At 38.2% G+C, this 22,634-nt stretch overlaps 1 protein-coding gene across 3 annotated transcripts in view; it reads right to left on the bottom strand.

The window, feature by feature from the left end:
- The window catches only part of TRDN (triadin), a 232,991-nt gene that overhangs the window by 55,147 nt on the left and 155,210 nt on the right, over window positions 1-22,634 (bottom strand). For all 3 annotated transcript variants that reach the window (XM_084262483.1, XM_084262482.1, XM_084262484.1), the window contains 8 exons: window positions 22,287-22,313; window positions 15,356-15,403; window positions 12,421-12,444; window positions 11,313-11,363; window positions 10,759-10,809; window positions 5,696-5,746; window positions 3,714-3,764; window positions 3,066-3,116 (listed from right to left, as the gene is read on the bottom strand). In XM_084262483.1, coding sequence (XP_084118609.1) covers window positions 3,066-3,116; window positions 3,714-3,764; window positions 5,696-5,746; window positions 10,759-10,809; window positions 11,313-11,363; window positions 12,421-12,444; window positions 15,356-15,403; window positions 22,287-22,313 — 354 coding nt within the window. The remainder of the gene's footprint in view (window positions 1-3,065; window positions 3,117-3,713; window positions 3,765-5,695; window positions 5,747-10,758; window positions 10,810-11,312; window positions 11,364-12,420; window positions 12,445-15,355; window positions 15,404-22,286; window positions 22,314-22,634) is intronic.

Raw genomic sequence — 22,634 nt, 5'->3', positions numbered from 1 at the left:
TCCACCTTACAGTTACGTTCTCTATTATTCAGGATTTTCTATTGCAATTCTATATCCAGCTTGTGTGAATTCAACTCTCACATTTCAAAAATGTGTTTATCTTAACAAAAGGGTTATGCTGTGGCCACCTCTCTTAACACAATTTGTACCAGATTTGACAGATCTCTCTAAAGCAGCAAGTGCTAATCAAACCACTGCTGCTTCTCAAGGCATTTTATTCGCTGGGTAATTTAAACTGAGATATCCGCTGAAGCAGCTCCCTGTGTACTCTCAGTTGGTTGAAGAAAGAGTAGCAGTGCTCATAAAGGTGACCTCCTGTTTGCACATTTTTACAGGGCAAACAGCCACAAAATTTCTGGAACACTTTTCCACACAGAGGCTTTTCTCGAACTGTCTGCCTGATCTATGCGACATGTCACTTATCATTGTTCAGAAAGAGAGGTTTACTGAAGCACAGCATCCCACATGGATGCTTAGAGCCACTTTGCACGTTGGGGTTATACTCTTCTGACAAAATGTCAATGTCTTGTCATACATATTCAGTGTCAGGGAGTTGGTTGTATTTGCTTTTGGAAGCGCTGCATCCGTATGAATCCCAGCAGCTAAGAAATGACTTATGAAGATCTGTCACATGGAACAGAAAAGACAGAAACAACTTTTAAAAACCTGCAGCCACTGAGCTGAACTGCCTTCAGAGTGAGTTTGTGTAAAATCTGCTGTGTCAAGAACTTTGGTGACTAGAACATGACTGAATGTTTTGATAGATGCTAAGGTGGCATCACTATACACATGTATACAACATGACATCTTCCCGCTCAGGTTACATGTTTCTGTTGAATTCTTCCTCCAGCAGCCTTGAAGGTTCTGCAGTCTGACTTAGACCAGCCACTTTGCAGACTTAACTAAGATACACAGATCACAGAATCACAGAATTGTAGGGGTTGGAAGGGACCTTGAGAGATCATCGGGTCCAACCCCCACAAAACTTATGTAGAAGTCATTTGGCCTTAATATAAATATTTTAAGTTCTCCTAGAGCCAGGTAGAGTCAAAGAGAAATGCTCTCATTCTTTATCAGAGCAGCCATAGGTGTCTTTAATAGGACCTTGAACAGTTTTAAACTGTACGCTGATGAACAGTAGAGTTAAACTAGCATACTTTGCACTAAACATTCAGATCTTGGTTCTTATCTCTTACCAAGCTGGAAACTCTAAGCCTGTAAAATGGCACAGCAAAACTGACTCTTACAGTATTTTAATCTATAGGTAAAAAATTCTGCCCATGTGGAAAAATACTGTGACATGAAAGTTCACAGGGAACATAGCTTGTGTTTTCTGCTCTATATGTAAGGAAAATCTTGCATGTGTCTTGTGAACTGCTACTAGAAGAAGACTAGAAGATAATGGATTTAATCCCTTCAGGGTACTGAGTTTCGTTCTCTAATACGTACTGAGCATAAACCACTTCACGTGCAGTCATTGAAATTACACAATGTTTAATTAAACATATCCTTTCTTGAAAGAACACAGTTTTGGAACTTGAAAGGAGCTGTTATTCACCAGCTATTTCACTGACTGATCAAACTGAGTTAATTAAGTCCTTTTAAAATACTTTTTTTTTAATGTAGTTGGGTGGGTGTTTGACACTTCACTGAAGCTAATTCATTAGCTGTGCAGCTACAGAATTCTTACAGACGTGTAGCACTTCTTTATAATGTTTGATCTTTTATAATAAATGGTATTATACTTTTATTATCAGTTAAATTTAAATAAATTGGTCTTCAAACCAGATATATTTATGGGGAGCTGCTGACAAAAATTAGATAAGAAACCAAGTGAAAAGCTCAATAGTCAAATACTGAAGGGGCTAATCGATGTCTGACTCTTCATTAACCTATGTTTCATGAATATGTTTGCAAGAACCTAGCGTAGGTTCTTGCATAGTCCATAGGCCTTGCTTGCCTGAAGCTCAAAATCTAAAAGCCAAGTTGTATTTAACCAACCACTCTGCATTCAGTACTCCGTGTTGACAAAAGCAAACTAAAAGACTTGGTACAGTAATGTGCTCCTATTTTTCTAATGTCCTTGAGCATACAATCCAGGTTTATCTACTTTGACTGCTTCAAAGATTTTCAGCCTATTTAACCCCTAGTTCATTTTGTAGCACTTAACCATTCACTTAGCTGCAGAATGATACAACTGTGTGCAGTAATGCTATTCTGCTACCTACTACCTGCATACACTATGTGAAACAGCTGCACTTAACTTGCAAATATGTTATTTCATAACTTTGTTAGACAAAATATAGCTTCAGTTTCTAGTGATCCTGTGGGAAAACCTAAAGATACAAAGTAATATTATTTAATTATCTGAAGTAGTTTTCAAAACTAACTGGAAGTTTTTAACATTGACTACTGCATTCTCATGACTCAAATGACTAGTTTTTAGTTAGCATGTTATTGCATCTTTTTATCTGTGGTAAATTATTCACACATTTAACCTTGGAGACAGCTTTCTAATGAGCAAGTGGTATTTAATCACCCTGCAAACAGTTCCACAGTGAAAATAAGTTTTGTTTGAATTTAGTTGATATAAAATAAACCTGAAAGTAGTTGGCTAGTAGTAGTTACAGTTTTATCACTGCCTAAAAATGTTTAGCATTGGAGGTCACATCCTATAAATTGCGATTGGTCAGCTAGTGCTGATATGTCAATCTAAGAAGAGAGAGCAAAGCTCAGTGAAATGAGGTGTTAGAGAAGAAAAGTAAAATGCAATTTGAAGTGACAAATGTAAATAGAAAGAATGAGACAAAGCTAAGAAGAGAACAAGTCCTCATAACTTTTGGAACTATAAAGTACTAATGCTAGAACTGGCTTGTATTGCCCCATATGCCTCTCTCATTCATTGCCCAGGTAAAAAGACTTTCCAGCAGTGAAGGATGCCAGTCAAGGGTATTTATAGGTGGCTAATTGGAGAAACTAGGAGTTATATTGGGTATATTTGTGCAACAGATTTATTTTCTCAACTGAATCTGACATTAAGGCTCAGCTCAGTTTGGGATTGTTACCTTTTTCCTTAGTTGTGGTTGAAGATTTCATTTCCTTTCCTTTTGAAGAGTCTGTAAAACATACCAAACACAGAAATGGAAGGGGAGAGTTAGCAATGTAACTATTTACTGTGCTCTTCAGTTCTATAACAAATGTGCATAACACCAGATGAAACAATACATGTAGGAAAGGTTAAATGTTAAGAATTGAAATTTGTCTGCTTTGAAAAAAGTAACTTAAGATTTGAAACAAACAAAACCTCCAAAAGAATTCCCCCAAAATTAGCTAGCAAAGTTTCTGCAGATCAAACCATGCCCTAATTCCTGTGCAGCCTATCATTTCAGCCTGTCATGTGCATTCTGTAACAGCTCTGTTACTAATTCACTCAGAATAGACCAGCATTCCTGCTGCAATATTTGCTGTGCAGGTCAGACAGCGGGTAAAGAACACCACAATAAGGGTTATGATTTTATTATTTCTGGATTGTGTCAGACACTGACACTGCTCCTTTCAGTATATCAGAACTATTAGGTGAGAAGAAGCTAGGTTTTGTTCCTTTTCACCAAGAGCCTTTAATTCAAAACATATTGAAACTGCACTGAGATACCAGCAGACACTTTCATGAGGACTACTGGTTATTTCCCAATCACATAATGTTAAGACATTACCCTTTTCCTTTATGGCTGCTGGAGGCTTCTCATCTTTTCTTTTACCAGTCTCTAGGAAGAAACATTTAACATTTAGCACAAGTCAGGTTAGAGAAATAGGATGACACTTGAAAAGAAAGCAAGTCAAACAATTTGCTATGAAGCGTGGAAAAAAGATGTGATAATTAAATGGATTTAACAGCAAGGAAATAAAGAATAGGACAAAACAACGAGGTCATTCATTCATCCTTTTAGACTTCAATATTCAAAATAATAAGACTTTGATATGTCATTACTTTCTTTGCATTTTGAGGAAACTGTTAAGCTGTCTCTCAAGTAGACAATGTAGAATAACTTGCAAAGAGGAAAGCAATTCTATAGAGTAGTTGGCATCACTGGATTTTTCTTTCACTGAACCCAAATTAAAAAAAAATAAAAATCCACACTGATGCAATTAAAACATTAGGAATACTGGTCTTGAAAGGCAGAGGCTGCTGATAAAGGTAAGTGGGAGTTTTCTTTATTCAGGAGTGCCAAAAGGACCAGTTACTCATTCAGGACTCCATTATTCTTTTAATATCAAGGAGGCCATATGGGTATTGCCTGTGAATGGGATTTCACTTCCTGCATATATATAGCCTTTAAAAATCACAGGCAAGCTGGATGTAGAATAACAGCCACCCTCATCCTTTGAACGTACATTCATATATTTTCTGTCACAGTGAATAGCCCACAAAAAGAATTGTATCTTTATTTTTTCTGCAGTGTATGACAAAGTATCAAAGGAGATGAGAAAAAAAACACATTGAAATGCTAGTTCTCTCTTTCTTGTACCTGACAAGGCGGAAACCAGTGACAAAAGGCAATCCAGAATTTTGCTAAGCACAAAGGAAAACTATGATCTTGTTATGGTTCCCAGGTGAGACACAGGGACTGACAACAGTGACAAAGATGACTATCCTGAGCCCCAAATGATGCCATGGCTTCATTCTCTGGAGTTTTCACAAGGAGTAATATATTCCTTCCAAAAGTGTATCACTTTGTTATATATCTATTCAATACTCTATACTATCTCAGGCATTATCTGGTCTGCACTGAATATCTCTATCTTCAAAAAAAACTAAAGGGACTTTGTAAAAATTTGGACCACAGGTGTGCCTTTTTAGCTCCAAAGCCATGCACAGTTCTTCTAGCCTTTGCTGTTTCCCTGAAATTTTTGAGCTGTTTCAGAGAATCACAATCACAAGGTTGGAAAAGACCTTTTGAGATCATCGAGTCCAACCATACCCATCCTCTACTAAACCACATCCCTGAACACCTCATCTACCCATCTTTTAAATACATCCAGGGTTTCGGTTGTCTTCAGAAACTCATCAGTGACCATGAGTTCTTTCCATTAGTGTTCAATACATCTCACATTCCAAAAAATAGGGTTTTCTTCAAATAGATACTATCAAATAATCCGTCACCACTGCGTACATAGCTAGCAGGTCAATCTCCTGCACCTGAAAAGATGAGAGATGGATGTGTCCATGTGGCCAACATATCAGGAAAAGACCCTGGCTTATATCAGTCACTCTCAAACACCTAGATCTACTGGTTGGCTCAGCCAGTCTCATTGTCAGTCAACCCCATCCTTAAGCCATAGCCACATGGCACAGGTTTTTTCTAGTTCCCTGCGGGAATGTCCCCACTAAGGGATTTAGACAACTCATTTTTGACAGACTAACATCCAAAGGTGGCATAAAAACACATTTTAATATTTTCCCCAGGATGGAAATTCAAATCTCTGCATTCAAATGAGGCCCAGGTAGTTACTAGGGACTCTACTGGGGATTTGTACAGCAAAAAGTTGTTAAAAACAGTATAATGGGTAAATAATCTAAACATTAACCAGAAAGGGTTTGTTTTTCCATCCTTGTGTATTCCTACTCAAGACCTGTTTCTACCATTGATGTTCAGAACTTCTGACATCCAGCTCTGAACTTAATTTCTTCACTTACCTTTTTCCTTTGACCCCTCTGGATTCTTTGGATTTTTTACTTTCAGAGAATCTGTAGGGAGAAAATTAAGTTTGAGACTGAGAAGACAGAGCAGACCTTCCACACCCCAAATAAAACCCAACAAATATTTAAAAATTAAGACTAAAATTGTGAAATAAACAGATGCAACCTTGATCTGTCTTTACATCTTTCCTAGTGATGATCATATATTTTTTAAGGTGCAATAGTGTCAGTAGAAGTTGTTATAGATCATGTCTGGCGTTATCCAGAACATTATGAAGACAGAGGATTATTCTGTTTTCTCTGATGGGCTGAAGACTAAATTTTGCCTCAGTCATTTAGGGAGAATGTATTCAGGGTCAGCAAGGACAGGGAAAACACACATTATGTTGTGTAATCAACTAATTTCTATTTATTTATTGATGATGATGAGGACAACGACAGCGAAGAAATTACATCTTTACCTCTTAAGTGTATGTATCAGGGAATATTTGGAGAAAACCATTTTTTCCAAGGTGAGGAAGTAATTTCATATAATTAAGAATCTATGTAGTTTGAGTGAGAGAATTTCACAACTTGCAGGCTGCTGGGTAGACCCAATTACAATCCATCTGACAGGATATAGCAACTAAGTGCCTAGAAAAAACATGTCATTTATTCCAAATGAATGTTAACCAAATCTTCAATAAAACATAGATACAGCTAAAAGGAGATCCTTTCCAAAATGAGTTTAACTGATCATCCTCCTGGCTGCCAGGCTACCAGGAAGTGATCCCACTTATCCATCTGGATTTAAGTGTGAATTGTAGTAGAAAAAGCTCTCTTCCAGGGAGGATGGAGCCGCTGGAGAAATCACATCGTTCAGGAATAGGCGCTTAAATTAGGAGTCTGGTCTTCACAGTAGCAGGTGGAGTACTTCAGGGGACTGAGGGAAAACTTGCACTATGAAGACTGAAACCCTTTGAAGAAACTTCTACAACAACTATATCAGAAGCCTTGAGACAACACCTACCCAACCTGACTGATTTACTCTGTGAGCACATTTACAGTCTCAGAGATCAGCATCCTCTGTTATAGCCACACACACAAATCATTGCCTTTGGCCATGTGGGTTTGGTGGCATATGCCCATGAGGTTGTCTTTATCATCCATGTGGCAGGTCTCCTTGAGATTTCCCCTGCTCCAAAAGCAGGTTCAGCATTTTTGACTCCTATATCTTTAGGATGAGCTGTCAGTGCAGAACACTCTGCATGGTGTATCGACATCTCCACGCTCCGAGCCAAGGCTACTGAGATTACCAGTCCTGCCTCTCTCCCAGGGAGCAGGTTTTCACCTTCAAGGGTTTTAACAAAGACTCACTGAAAACTTCCAAACTTCTGTTCTTGACTGAATAGTTTCCTGCAGGTCCCAGAAAAGGGAAAACATAATGTTGGCTTAAAGACAACATTCACTTTGCTGGGTTCCTCCCTCATACAACCCCAGGGGTGAAGCTGGGTCAGGTTAGGAAAATGCATCAACAGCAGTATATAAACTCTTCAGGATAAAGATCTAGTTTTCATGCAAATGACAACAAATAAGTAGATGAAAATAGGAAGAAGTATTAACCAGACACTGTTTTTCTGTGAGTCTCACAACAAAACTTAATTCTAAAGAAAAAAAGTGTTATACGACAAAAAAATGCTACAGGCAAGATATTATTTCACTTTACTTTTACTTCAAAGGAAGCACAAGCATTGCATGACAAGTGCAAATCAGCACATTTGTTTCTTTAATGACAATGTGCTATTATATATATGGCAAGAAAGAAATGCACACCACTGACTTATTTCCCTTACCAGTCTGTGCATAAAAATAAATAGGCTTATTATCCCTACCTAACTGACATAAGAAAAGATGCAAAGAAATCCCTAAACATGGCAAAAGCAAACAAGAAGGGTGAAAAGGAGCATTTGTTTGGAAAACAAATCACTGAAAACGGGGTAAGAGTGAATTTACATGATCTATACAGCACAAGAGCTGTCACGTTAATAACTCAGCATAGTGCAATTCTAGCATATTTCTTAGAAAAATTCAGTGAGGAGTTATATATGATATATCACAAGCTTTTAGTGCCACTGTTAGAGATTCTGGATGAATGATCTTGTACTCTGATGAGCTGTGTAAAATATCTTCCAAAAGATTACTTGGCAAATTATACCTTAGAATTTCATTGGCCTCACATTATTTGAATATGCTTATGTCAACAGAAAGTCAGCTTTTATATTTATTATTGTAGGACAGCTTCTTTACTCTTTTTACTTTACTAAAAGTTGTAAAAATAGTTATAAATTCAGAAGGTGTCTTGAGATGTCCTTTATCACAACACAATGAAAAGTATATTCTTCCAATGTTCTCCTTAATTACTGCCAATAAAATTAGACTCTAAGATTGAAGACACCTTATTCACCTCATAAAATATATCAGGTAACATTGTGAGGTTGTGATATACAGACTATCCCAGCGATAACTCTAAACTCAGGGATTTATTATTCCTGTCTCTGCTTTAAATAAAACCACGATGCATCAGCTTATGAAAAATAGCCTGCTTCATGATAAGGTTTTTGGTCTGGACATCATCCTTGTTCATCCAAATTTAGCTCATCCTTCAAACAGAATGAGGTGTGATGATGCCTCTTTTATTACATAAGGTTGCAGTTAAACATTAATCATCACAAGTATTTAACACCTCATCTAAAAATGGTCCTTTATTTGGTTTTACGTGAATAATAACAAACTCTCAAGATATATAATTTGCATGTGCTTGCAGTCTTAAACATCCTTACTTTCTCGTGCTTTTCAGTATATTTCTATTTGCCAGAAACATCCACTTCAGGAAACAGATTGTAAAACACCAAGTTGTGGAGAGTGAAAAGAAGACCACAATAACCTGCTCAGCCTTTACAGTGGCCCACTGTGGCTTGAGGAGGCAATAAAGAAGGGAAAGAATGGCATGCAAATAAGGCTTTAATTTGTGAGATACAGTTTGGGTAAGTATGGTGACTGAAATGGGGGGATTTATAATGCTAAAGATAGACTTACGTGGCAGAGTAGTCCAGAATGCAATGGGGAAAGCACGTAGCCCAGAAAGGCACCAGGATTTTTAAGAGTTTCTCCCACACAGTTCTAAGTTCTTCCTATAGAGACTTTGCTGTCAATATGTTTTGAACTGAGCTAATCAGCACCCACGTTTTTCAGACACAGACCCTGAACTGTGCAAGTTTGATGCTTATTAGAGGAAACAGCAATGGCTGAGTCAGCAATTGCTGTCAGGCTCTGAGGGGCCAGGCTTGGCTGGGCTGGGCATCAGTGTTGCTGCAGAGGCTCAGGATCCTGCTGTGCATCACAGCTGTGTCCAACATCGAGTAGTAGGTTGAGATTTTGCTGTTAGCAAGCAGTAATGCATTTGGCATACATACATGGCTGTATTAGGTGGGGTAAAGAAAGAGGTGTGAAGCTCTAGATGGTAACACTTTGAGTGATGTGTTGGAATTTTTACAGAGATTTTTGCCTTGTTTTCCTAAAATGTTGGAAATCTGATACAACGTGGCCTGTACTTGCTATTTAAAATAAATCCCTGCCTACTCCTTTCTGAAGGCTGGGTGGAGAATCTCTAAGATGCTCTGTCAAATTAGGAGGACCTGTTAACTTATCAAATGAAGCTGCTGACATATTGAGCATGAGCCCAGGAGATTAAAAACAGTGCACAACTACTGGGAGCAATCAGCAAAGGACGTGCTACAGAAAATAAAGCAACTCTTGCCAAAGAGAAAAAACATTTGTGTTCTCCTCTCCCTTTCTTTTTCTTCTCCCCTCCACCAGGTAATCCTTTGAAAGGAGCATCAGACTGAGCATACCTGCTCCATGCAGAGGAGGAAGGGGTAGAACTGTCAATCAAGTGCCTCTTCTAATTTTTCAGCACAACCCCATAAGGGAGCAACAGATTATAGGCAGCCTGTGAAGAGGGCCACAGCACCCCAGGGAACTTTAATTATATATATAGTTCTGGTCCAGATAACTAAGCTCATCTAAATGGCCCATGTCTAGGAGTAGAATACATGTAGAAGAACAATCATGAACCACAGGATTTTCAGATTATTATAAGTTAATTTTAATTTCTAAGTCATTAATTAATTATTACCCAATCAAACAAGACTGTTTGAACCAACACATCTTCCAAGATTTTGAAAATGTGTCTAGCAAAAAGATTATTCCTCCTTTTGCTTTAGATTTTTTTTCATCTTTCCATAGTGCTTGATCTAAATTCTTCATTAAAACCTTTGTTTAAAATAGCATATAATGACTATACTTTGTAATACAGATTAATATGCCTATATGGTAGATCTTTTTGTCCTGAAGAAACTAAAGAACATGTCAAATAAGACTTATCCATAAATCACTTATTTCATTTACAACTATCTCTAGAAGGAGATCTAACACGATGGGTAAAAAGCACCCAGCAAAATAACATATGAAAGGAAATTCAGCCAACCTAACCATCTACTCTTGCAAAATTAAAAAAGACTTTGGAAATGTTTGATAAAAAATAACTCAAAATGAAAGGTTCAGACCAGGTGTCAGTCACAGGTACTTGATTGGATGAAGCTAAGGTTTTTAACTACAGCTTTTACAGACTTCAGGGAGCACATTAACTACTCATATGCTCATAAACTTCTTTATTCCTAATATGTCCACAGATTTATGCAAGCATCAGTTCAAACTTTGTTAACTGGCTCCCATTAAACAGTTTGCATTTTTCAGAAAAGCAAGTTCTTAGGAAGCACCATTACTCAGAGTGGCTTTGTGATATTAATTTAATTCATTTTGAGACTTCTGAACATAAATTGGCTCACCATATTCCATTTCTGTCCTTTTATTTCTCTTTTTTAATGCTATAAATCCAGTAGAATATTTTACCCAATTAAATGCTGATTGGTTCAGATTTATAATGATTATTTCAAAATTGATAACTTCATTCTACTTTGTGTGGTTTTCAACAAGTTTTATATTCTATTGTGTATTCTTACCTTTATCTTTTAAAGATGTAGGATTCTTTCCTTCCTTTTCTTTAGCATGTTCTGTAAAAATAATTTATTAATCTTCAAGCTAGAGTGATAAAAGGCTAACATATAATACCTCTGGGACAAAGATTGATTGAATAATTGGAAGTTTCTAACTGAGATATGATACCAATGAAATATGGAGTACAAAAATGTTTTTCATCAGTTTTAGCAGGCTCACAAAGTGAAACCCTGAACTTTTCTTGTCTGATGAAAGAACAAAGATTGCTCAAAACTTATTTCTCTGCAGCTTGTAATAACAAACCTTAAAAAGTGTTTCTAAATTCTGAGTTTGGATTTCTAAATTTTCATACAGATGCTTCATATTAACAAGGTTCCATTTGCATTTCTGATCCAGGTAATGCAAATTAAATTTATCATACATTTACAGAAATGGTATTATGCTTATAAATTTGTAACTAAACTGTACTATAAAACAAAAAGGTCAATGCATTTCAAGATTTTTTTCCTTTATACGCATAAATGTCAGGGTTTTATACAAATTTGTCCTGCCATGTTACCTTTATCTTTTGTAGCAGCTGGAGATTTCAATTCTTTCTCTTTTCCAGGATCTGTAAAAGAAACATTCACACCGATAAAGTGTCAGTCAGAAACCAACACTGAGTGAAACTGTGAGATTTAATCATAAGATAGAATAAAGCATCTAGATCATATGAGAAACTATAACTGTATATTGGAAGAAAAAGTAAAAAAAAGGAGTGATTCAGATAGTTTTACAAACTCATCTGTTTCCTTTCATATAGCTCACACAAACTATGTTTTATCAATTTAACTATGAAACCTATAAAGTTTCCAAACTTCAGCTTAATATGGGACAAGGGTTGTTTTCCAACTTGCTTAACTAGAAAGGACAAAAATGTCCCTTTGCCAATTTGACCCTTTGACAAAACTTAAGCCATTACTTGACAAAAAATACTTAAAAACCCCATATATTCTAATCCCCAAACAAGGAAACCTTGAGGAAGGTGCTTCAGAGTCAGCTGTCATCTTCAGGAGAAAAAATGGCTTTTAGGTTGGTGTGACATCCGACAGAGATGTTGATGAAGAATCAAAAAAACTACCCAGGACTGACCTGGAAGTTAGCATGTAAATAAACACTGCCCATATTTTGTGGGAATGGATTTACTGAGATCTGTTAGCCAGCCTGCCATAACTTTGCAAAATGCCAACCTGTGGCACAAGTCCCACGACAAGAGCCTTGTGTTACTTGTTCCCTACTGATTTGCAGTGTTAAGCTCATGCTGACATCAGGATACAGAGCTGAGACCTATAGCAAACCTAGCAGGTGTAAGCAGAGGAATTATATCTTTAATAATTATAACATTTAAATAAGTTTTTTATGCTGATATTCCACAAGTTTCTTCCTTTTATTGGAGAAGAATATACAGAATTGGGATGAAAATTCTATGGCTTAAACAATCTAGAATTTCTCAACGTATCCATCCTTACTATTATCAGACTTTTAGTATTAGTTCTAGTCTGAATAATCAACCATAATCTACAATTCTGAGTAGCAGCAGGAGCGTTTATAATTATTTTTTCTCATGTATAAATCTAATATTACTTTATCAGTCATATGGAGAATCAACATGTAAAACTATAGCTTACTTCCTTGTTTTGTCTTTGGTTTATCTGAGGAAAGAGAAGAGAAGGGAAGCACAAGTGAAAAGAGAAAAGAAAGAAAAAGAAAATATCAGAATACATGTTCACAGAGGAAATTATTTTTAATACAAAGCAAATGAAAATGTATTTAAATATACATTGTCCTTAATTGCTTAAATAGATATTGAATGGATTTCCACTCCATTGTTTCTTCACAGTGTATGTGAAAAATTTAATGTACCGCTCAGATATACAACCAAAGCATAAAAAAGCCGTTTCCTGTGACCTGCTTTAACTGATAGTAATTAACTCCTTGTTAGTACTATTTGATATCACAAGATAAAAACCCCACCTTTTCCTCATTTCTTTTAATTACAAATTCTCAGTTACCTTAATAACAGTCAGTATCTCCCTTGCAACTGTCTGGCACTTGCTCATTTTCAAAGACATAGGGCAAAGAGTTCAAGTGCTGCCTTTTCCCAGGCACTTCTGGCAATTCTTTGCCTTCTTGCTCTCCTTCTAACAGTTGAAAATGTTACATGCCAACTTTACTATGAGTAAAACATTAGTAAACTGAAATGTTGCTACAACCTTTTAGCCTATATCCAAACCACAGGGGTTTGAGGTCAAAGCTGCAATAGCGTGTTTCATCACTAAAACCTTCAGCTTTGAAGCAACGAAGCTGTGTCCTGATTCCTAAACAAATAGAGCTGCCAACACTCACAATTTTTCTGCAAGTTTCCTTCTACTTAGTGTTTTTCTTAAACTGCAAATCCTAGTTTTGATGAGGTCAGTCTGTCTACTTTTCAACATATATCCAGGTGTACAACAGCTATCAGAGAAAATAATGTCTCATTCTAAAAGGCTCAAAACCCCTTTTCAGTTTGAAAATCATTTCCTGATGCAGTCACACTTTCCTGATGAAGAAGGAGAGGCCTCACCTTTCCTCAGAGCTTCCACATACCTGGGATCAGTGAATTAGGTACAGTTTTGTCTTCACTAAAAGTGTAACTCAGAGATGCTTCCAGCATCTTATTTTTCACTCTTCCATGAGAAATGTTAAGTATATTCTAATATTTAAAAAAAAAGATCCTGAATATTTTTTTAGCTTATTTGTCTTTGAGTGATCATTGTGTTGGCAGTAGTTCCATACATATAGGGTCCAGAAATGAAAAGCAGAGGAGATTCCTGTCTGAAATCATTGATGTTTGTTTCCGTGCAGAGGAGGAACTGAGCTGTTGCTAGTGCTTGGAAGAATCTGCACAGATCATTGCAGTAGACATTATGCATGTTGCTCTTATTCCTCTGGCTTGCAGAGCCTAGGTGGCTGCTGGCATGGGGAGACAGTGCTACAGCTGCTGAATGCTGTCATGGGAAAGAGTGTGTCCCCCTTTGAGCTCCCTGGGGATCACAACCAATGGTGTAGCAATCCCTACTCAATGCCATCCACGTGGAATTATGGTTTGTCCTGCTCAGTCTGTGCTCTTTATGGCACAGTTAAAATACATTGCAAATACCTTCCCATCTAACAGTAGAAGGGACAAATCTTACAGCAAGCACCACTGCATTGCTGCATGAGGTGGACAAACAGAGAGGAAGCAGTGCAGATGGCAGGGGAAGTGCTTGTATGGCAATGGAAAGGAGTGTGGAGATACCCAGACTAACAATGACTGAAATCTAGGCCAAGGCCCACCTAATTATAACATTTTCCATGACAACTAACAAGCAGCTGACAGCTGCTGCAGGGTGCCTGCGCTGGCTTGAGTAATGCTGAGTAAAGCTGAAGCTGAGGAGAAAAGGAAGGGATGATAGCTCATCTGACCCAAGCTACATTAGTAAATTTGCCATACCTTCTTTGAAAGTTTACTGGCAAGTTTGAAAAAAGAAGTAAGACTTCAGCAAGATTGAAAGCAGCCAAATTCATCATCAGGGCTCTAATTGCCAATTTGAACTTGAGTAAATACAAAATCACATTGGTAGACAGTAACAAAACACAGTAGATTAGAATGAGCATCACAAAAAGAGAAGGCTGATAAGCTTTTTGTATTTACTCCAGTGTTTTACTAATTTGCTCCTTACCATATTAATCTAAAGAAAGTATGGATTGCTTTTAACAAGCATACAAGAAGCAAGTAGGCAGGATATAATGGTGAAAGTAATAACAATAAGCAACAAATATAAATGTATGCAATGGGAAAAGGCCTATCTTTGTGCAGATGCTTTGAAGCTTTTCATGTTCACCATCATCACTCAGTGGCTTGAGCTTTTGCTTTAGCTTGCATGTAGAATGTCCCTTGGTGTTCCTGCTCAGGTTGGCTTGGGAAGCTGGATAGATTTTGTGACCTTCTGAATCATGTGCCACCAACACGTGTGGCTCTTGTAACCTTCCTTGGGCATTCCTACTAGGGGACATTCCCATTCATGCCTCATCCATACCAGTCCTAAGCTTTTTGCTACAAACATCCACCAGTTCTGGTCTAAAAAGCTTTCAAGTTTCTCTGCAGTGGACCTTCATGGTTCTTTATATGGCTAATGTATCATTTGGGACAAGAAAGGGAGCTCAGCTGACTTTGGGGGGCTTCTGCCCCTTTACCTCATTGCAAGTCACTAAGACTGACCAGTAAAGGCTGATCCATGCCCAGTCTACAGGGGCAGGAAATCTCCTGCAGCATCTGTGGGGGACAAAGTCCCAACATAGGACCTTTAAACTCAAACAGGTGGTCTGTTCACCTGAGGCTTTTGTGGGGGCTGCAGTTTTGTGGAAGTGGGACAAAGACAATTTCCTGGTGGAAATTCCCCATTGCTCTGATAAACTGGCAAACACTAGCAGAGCAATGGATTTAAAGGTTGCTGTCACTCAGCTGTCTGAATCTGAGCTTTTTATTTCTGTGCCATTTTCTTTTAAGGGAGATATATCCAGCATGCTTTGGTTTCTTTTTACCTTGCTCTTCTGCTTTCTTTACTTTTTCTTCCTTCCTTTCAGGTACCGCTGCAGAACAAAGATAAGGTTTAAGTAAGATTTGCTCCAGCAGACAAAGCTTTTCTTTCATGCTTACAGATTTCTATGAGGCAAATGATTTCAAAGATTTGCAACCATGAGATACCTTTCCATCCCAGTATATGACTACATATCAAGCATTTTTACCTACCTTAAAAAGAAAAGAAGAAAAGGAAACAGGGAACTTATTTTTCTATCAGAAAATATATGTAGCAGCATTGTCTTTTAGGTCTCAGGTAGAACAGAGGCTAAACTGCAGCGCAAATCAATGGAGGAGAGAGAAAAGCTACTTCCCCCAGTCTCAACTTTGGTATTCTGCATCCTCTATTCTGCATCCCTGACACAGCAAAACACTTCCACACATTCCTAATTTTAAGTGGGTATGTAGTCTCATTGAGTGTCAGGCCACACGGTACAGATACCTCGCTGAGTCCTCGGGAACCCCACGATGTCTGGTTTTCAAGAGAGAAGGGTGAGTCAAACCTCTTCCCCAGACCTCTACTGGTGCCAGGGGAAGAAGTTATAACACTCCTTGTCAGGATGTCTGGATATAACCGATCGGTTATTCACAAGGTTTAGCTTGCACTTTTCCTAAACTGATTTGCACAGCTTCAGACAAAGGGCAGAGGTGATTTTGGCATTGGCTCCATCCTGAAGACTCAATGATCTGAGAAGAGAGGGTGGAGGAAGGAATCTTTTCAGACTTTGCTGCCTTAGGTAGATTACATAAATATGGGTATCTTTTATACTTTGTGACAGTTTACCTGGACGGTTTGGCAATGTACAAGATCTTCTGTAGATTTAGGACAAAATACTTATTTACATATGGAATCGAGTTATTCAGGACTAAGCCTAGCAAATCTGTAAATATATTTGTTTAGCTGTAAATGGCATTGCCAGCACTCCATTTTTGTAAACACAAGCTTTTTGTAGTCCTAATTTGTAACACATGCTGAATGGAGAACTTGCTTTTACTTTAAAAGGTATCCTCTTACAGGGTTGAAGGCAAAAGCATGTGGCATTAAGAAAATAAACTTCAGTGTTATTAGTGCCTTGTTTAAAAGTAGTGCAAAGAGCAATCAGCAAAAATGTCAGCTTGTAAAGTGGATGGTGGAAATAAATTTACATCAAATGACTGATAAGTATAGAAATGTCATTGCAGCTACAGAGTTATCAGCACATAACATCCCCTCAGCTTGTTATTTCAACCTGTCAAGCACAGAAACATTTTCAACATAGCGTTTTATTATAGCAAATCACAGTTGTAAATTAATAGCTTGACTTTCAGAGCCAAGGTAAATACCATGGTTCATGTTCTGTTATTATTTACGCTGAGAAATTCAGAGAACTCAAAGGACCTGTGAAGTGCTTTTGGGGGGATGTCCTCATGGTCCCTCTGGGGGAAACTTGCAGTCCAGGCAGCAGGGAAGCCTCTGAAACTGCTGGGCATGATGGCTCAAGCAGGTCAGCTCAGTGAGCCATGGCCTGTCTGCACCTGGGCTGCAGGCCAAAAGAAGGACCTTCTGTTCCCAGCAGTGAAATGCTGGCTATGGAGAAATGAACTATAAGTTGAGTGGATGGACCAACTCACACATATCAATGACTTCCTGGCTACTGGCTCTTGTTTATCCCACATGCTGCGGGGTGAGCAGCTGTAAGTGAGCCAGCTCCATGAAAGCAGTGAAGAATTGTACCTCTGCACCTCATTTACCCCAAGTAACTTATTTTATTGAAGATAATCTTTAGTTTGCCTGAAAATCAAGTCTAGGCTGAAAGGATGACTGACTGCATCAACAGGAAAAAATATGTGAGCGCTGCATTTTTATCTTAGTACCTAAATTGGTAGTGGTTTTACTGGACATAGAAAAAGCCAAAGAGAAGCAAAGTCCCTTAATATTTTTTTTTTAGATGTCTGCTATTAACATCAATGTTAAGTCCACACAGGTCAGTAGGGCATCTAGGTATCTAGTCAGCAATAAACTAGACACCTAGATGCCTAGATGGATATGGGCATTGAGCCCTGCCCCTGAGCAAACCAGTTTCACAGAGCTAAAAATCTTCCTGAAGTGATCAACATCTTGAAGAATAAGGTTATGCTAATGTGGAAAAAAGGATATGAAAAAGGGCACCACAAACCTGTCCCACATGCATTCCAAAATGTATTTTTAGTGTCTAGAGCTGCAAAAGGAGGTAGGAGAGCAATACAGCTTTCTGAGATCAGGTATTTAGAGTCATCATATTCATGTGGTGGTGGTAGACCATGACTGCATTTAGGATGAAGGAGCCAGCCATCCTTGAGAAACACTGAGGCTGCTATTGTAAAATAACACCTAGCACTATTAATAGTATCCTGGCTATCAGTGCATTCAGTAATGCCACAACACTTCTCTGAGTGTTTGTAAAGAAGAACTTGCTGAGACAGTTCAGAGCTTTAGTAACTTCTGGGTACTGTCAAGTAGCATCATCTGGACAAGGCAGAGCAGTACCTCTAAGGACAAGGAGGACATTGCATTGTTCCCTTTGATTTTTGAAAAGGGAGGTGGGACCTACTTTGGCAATGCTGAGATGTCTTATGTCAAAGTAATAGGTGTCACTTTAACAGTTTGTATAAATAGAAAACCAGCACACACAGTGTCAGTGTTTGACTCCAAAGAAGGTTTTGTTTTGTTTCTATTAGAACAGGGACAAGCTTTTTGAATAGCACAGGATTTCATTCCTTCCACCCAGCATTTTCAAAGATCTTGTCACTTCTGAGTGTCAGTTTGAAAGGTGATACCTTTGTAAAAACTGATCCCAGTGTCGATGTTCCCAGTTTGAAAAGCTGATATTTTAACCCTATGATGTGAGTAACACTGGTGTATTATAATGCATTACAATTTTCTCCTCAGCCTAACACAAGGTGCTAAAAAGCAACAGCAAAAAAACCCCTCAGAAAACCAAACTAAACCCACCAAAAAGTCCTGTCTAAAATAATGTAAAATAAAATGAATGTGCATAAGGGTAGAAATAGAAATTTGTCAGGGATCCATATTTTCAGTAACTTATAGTTTTTCCTTTAAAAAAAGATGAAGCAAATGAAGTCTGGACTCTCATTTATATTTTGTCATTTGTCAGCAAAATTCTTGACAGCTTGGAATAATTTAGATAAAACGGATAATTTCTATGATAATTGTTTCTCTGACTCTGTCATAAGCTGTTTGGAATCAAATGGGAGCAAGCTTGCCAGACATTGTTTTGTGCTGAAAGTAGCCAGGAGAGCAATTCATCAATGGAGTATTTCTGCAGTCTCAATAGTTGTAGGCTACAATCAAATTTGTCAGGATGTTTTTGTCTGAAGAGTCAGGTTGCATAACTAGTATCCACATCAGAAATATGCATTCAAAAATGTCACTGATTTTCAAGTTGTTTTGAGGTGTTTGCTCAGTGTGAAGGCAAGATAAAAGAAACCACTCAGACTGGAGACAACAAATACCTCACCTGTTGAACCCTGAGGTCAGAGGCAGGAGCTCATTGTGACATCCCTAATATCAAAATATCATGAACCTAAGTGTCTATTATGATTTTGGAACTGTTCTGTTACATGGAGAAACGAAAAGTTTCCTGGCATAGTTGTGTTACTGAACCTATTTTGAGAAAATGCAGTGAAACTTCAGGTGAACTTGATAGTTCATCAGAAGTAAAAGCTAGTGGGAATGGCCCAGGCCTCCTTCTATGCCAGCAGATTATTTTTTTAATTACCAGAGAAGAGATTTTAATCAAAAGCTTCACTTGTTTTTGGAACAGGACTGTTTGCCTTCCATAAATATGCTTAAAAATTTTACAATTTGCCAGCAGCTACTGAATATTGGAAAGCACATTGCACCCAGAGAGCTGCTAAATCCAAACATATTACTAGCAGAAAAATGGGAAATAAGTAAATAGACAGTAGCAATAAAGAACAGACAGAGGTTGTAAAGCAATGGGTTTTCTCAGACTTGGTGAAAGGTATAGCTTTTAAAGACTAGTAGAATTTGTCTGGCATCGTAAAAAATTATATTTAGAAGAAAATAACAGAGTTCCTTTGTGATTCTTACAAAGAGACAAAAGGAACAACTGTTCCATTTTAATATAAATGTAATTTTCCCCCCAGACTACAGGCTGTGTTTCAAAATTAGAAACATAACAGTTAAATTGAGATCATGTGCTAAAAAGTAATTTTTCGGAAATTAAAAACTACTGCAGAGAGCTAACATCATCTCTTTCGGTTTAACAGGAGCTGGTGACTGATTAAAACAAAAGTGTTATTTACTTAAATAATTTTGGGTAAAACTAAGATGGCTGAGACAAACATTTTCAGATGTGAGACTGCTCTTTGCATAACAAAAACCCCCAGAACTATTCTTGCTTTATATAACAGAAACCTACAATTTCTGTTGACCCTTAATGAACTGTGAACTTCCCGTAAATTTTTTTCAAGTGCTCTTAATTCAATAACTCATAAGGAAAGTTTTGCTTCCATCCTGCAAAAAGCTGGAGACACAATGAAGACCTATTACAGATGCTAATGTTTTCACTTTATCTAAAAAAAATGAGATATTGTATTCACTAGAAAGATTTGAGACTACTCACAGCAACAAAGCATAGAGCTAAATGGTCTGTTTTTTGAAGAACTCTGCTAGTTCCCTTTGTAAACTTTACAAGTGACCTAAACAAAATAACTTTTAATAAAAGGGTAAATATAATCAGTGGGAGTAGCAATTTCAAAAGACATGTGACATTTACCGGTATTGACCACCACCCCCTTCAAGTTTGCAGAAAGGGACTTAATTCTGTAAGAAACAACTGCTTCACTGCTTTTCAGACTCTGGTGGACACGGGCTTGGCAGAATTGGGTTCACCGGTGTTGAAACATTGACTTCATATGCATAGTAAAGTGTTACAGAAGAAATCATAGAATCATAGAATGGTCTGGGTTGGAAGGGACCCCAAGGATCATAGAGCTCCAACGACCCTGCCACAGGCAGGGACACCAACCTCAGGCCTGGAGCTACACAAGGCTGCCCAGGGCCCCATCCAACCTGGCCTTGAACACCTCCAGGGACGGGGCATCCACCCCCTCTCTGGGCAGCCTGTTCCAGCACCTCACCACTCTTTCTGTAAAAAACTTCCCCCTAATATCTAATCTGAACCTTCCCTCCTTTAGCTTTAGTCCATTCCCCCTTGTCCTGCCATTATCTGCTCTTTTAAAAAGTTGAATCCCCTCCTGCCTATAAGCTCCCTTCAGGTACTGGGAGGCTGCAATGAGGTCCCCCCGCAGCCTTCTCTTCTCCAGGCTGAACCAGCCCAGCTCCCTCAGCCTCTTTGTAGGGCAGGTGCTCCGGCCCTCTAATCATCTTCATGGCTCCTCTGAACCCTCTCCAACAGTTCCACATCCTTCTTGTATTGGGGGCCCCAGATCTGGACACAGGACTCCAGATGGGGCCTCACAAGGGCGGAGTAGAGAGGAACTATAATCACCTAATAATGTATAAAAAAGATCTGCTTAGAGACTTGAAGAAATGGGGAGAATCTTTATTCAATCACCTGTAGCAGCAAGACTACCTTTATTTTCAGCTTTGGCTCCCTAGAATTTGCTAAGAATGCAAAAGCTTAACTCAACCTGCTTTTTCCCTCTTTAGTTTCTCTGTTTTGTCTGGTGGGAGTATAAAGAGAACAAATGCCTAAATTACTCCAGTTTCTGTTTTGCTCAATACAATTAGCTGCAGAGCATTGACAGCATTATGAATTTAGCCCATGAAACAGTGAACTTAAAAACATCCAATAAAGGGAATAATGTATCAGCTTTGATTTCCTTACATTAATCTCCACAGCTTCTTCCTCTTGCTTCAGAAGAGCACTCAACTGCCTTGCAGTTCAGCCTGACTACTTGTGTCAGTGTTTGCTGGTTAATGTGAATGGGGCTTCAGAGATGAACACCGAAGCAAAAGAAGATGCTTGAATGGCAGCAGTGTATTAAAACCTGGAAATGCTCATTTCCCTGCCTTGGACTTGCAATGGACAGCTCGGACATCACAAATGACAAGCGTCTGCAGTTGATACATGCAGTCCTGTGTGTCTGAAAGGGAACGTTTATAAATCAAGGTGCTCATCGATACAAGTTAACATGAAGTGAGAGTGAAGTTCAGCTTGTGACCTGCCATTCCATTTTCCATTTATGTACAGGCTACAACTTGCATCTGTGAAGTTGTTGAAGTCAATTCAGAATTAACATTTTGCATTGTACCTATGTAAAAAGTCAGACACTGACATGAACAACTAAATGTTTGCTCAGCTTGAACTTAAGCCCTTGAGGTTTCACACCAGTTTATTTTGTTTCCTACCAGTTTATTTTGTGCCAGTTCCCTGTGACTTTTGGAAAGGAGAAACCTTTGGAACAAGTTCTGATGCTCCCACCTTCCCACCAGCTTCCACCTTCTCACGTCAGCAACTCTTGTATGAAAGGAAGGACAAGACAGTTCCACTGAACCTCCCTGCAAAAATTCCTGGACTCAGCAAGCAAAGCAACTGTTCAGCCACTGGATTTGGGTTGCTGCTCTACTGGCAAAAAGAGAAATGCGACCCTTTGTGTCATGTCTCCGTAGCAGTTTGGTTACTTCTTTCTGCCTTTCACAAAAACCTTGTAGCTTGAGTTTGGGTTGAAACTGAATTTGATATACTTGAAGAAATTCAGTTTGCTAATCTATGGACAGCTCAGGGAAGGAGGTTTTATAATTTAAAAGGTCCTCTTTGCTTTATGTAAGTCACACCCTTGGCAGTTTTGTCAAAAACTGTTTTCATTACCAGTAAACAGCAGCATTTTTCTATTTAAGTTTTGAAAACAACTACTGTTACCCACCTTTTGTCTTTAGAGTTACAACAGATGCTGCAAAATAAAAGAAAACATTCTAGGAAACAAATTTTGAAAAAGCATTAAAAATTAAGATTGATCCTAATGCTACTTAATCAATATGCTACCTATCAATTCAGAGTAGGCATTATTATTTTTATTTTTAACCTCATGGCAGATGAGTAATTAACCTGCAGATTTAAACCAATGCAAAACAAGGTCAATAGGTATTTATGGAACTTCAGTAGCTCTGATGTATCCAAGTACTGTGGATGAGAGGTTTCAGAAAAGGCACATGTAAACACGGGTAGAGGGTATGTGATAAAAATCTCCTTTTAACAGTTTCAGTAATTTGGG

Source organism: Gallinula chloropus (genome assembly GCF_964237585.1).
Source record: "Gallinula chloropus genome assembly, chromosome: 3".
In the NCBI taxonomy this organism is placed as follows: Eukaryota; Metazoa; Chordata; class Aves; order Gruiformes; family Rallidae; genus Gallinula; species Gallinula chloropus.
This window is presented reverse-complemented; position numbering and strand designations above follow the sequence as displayed.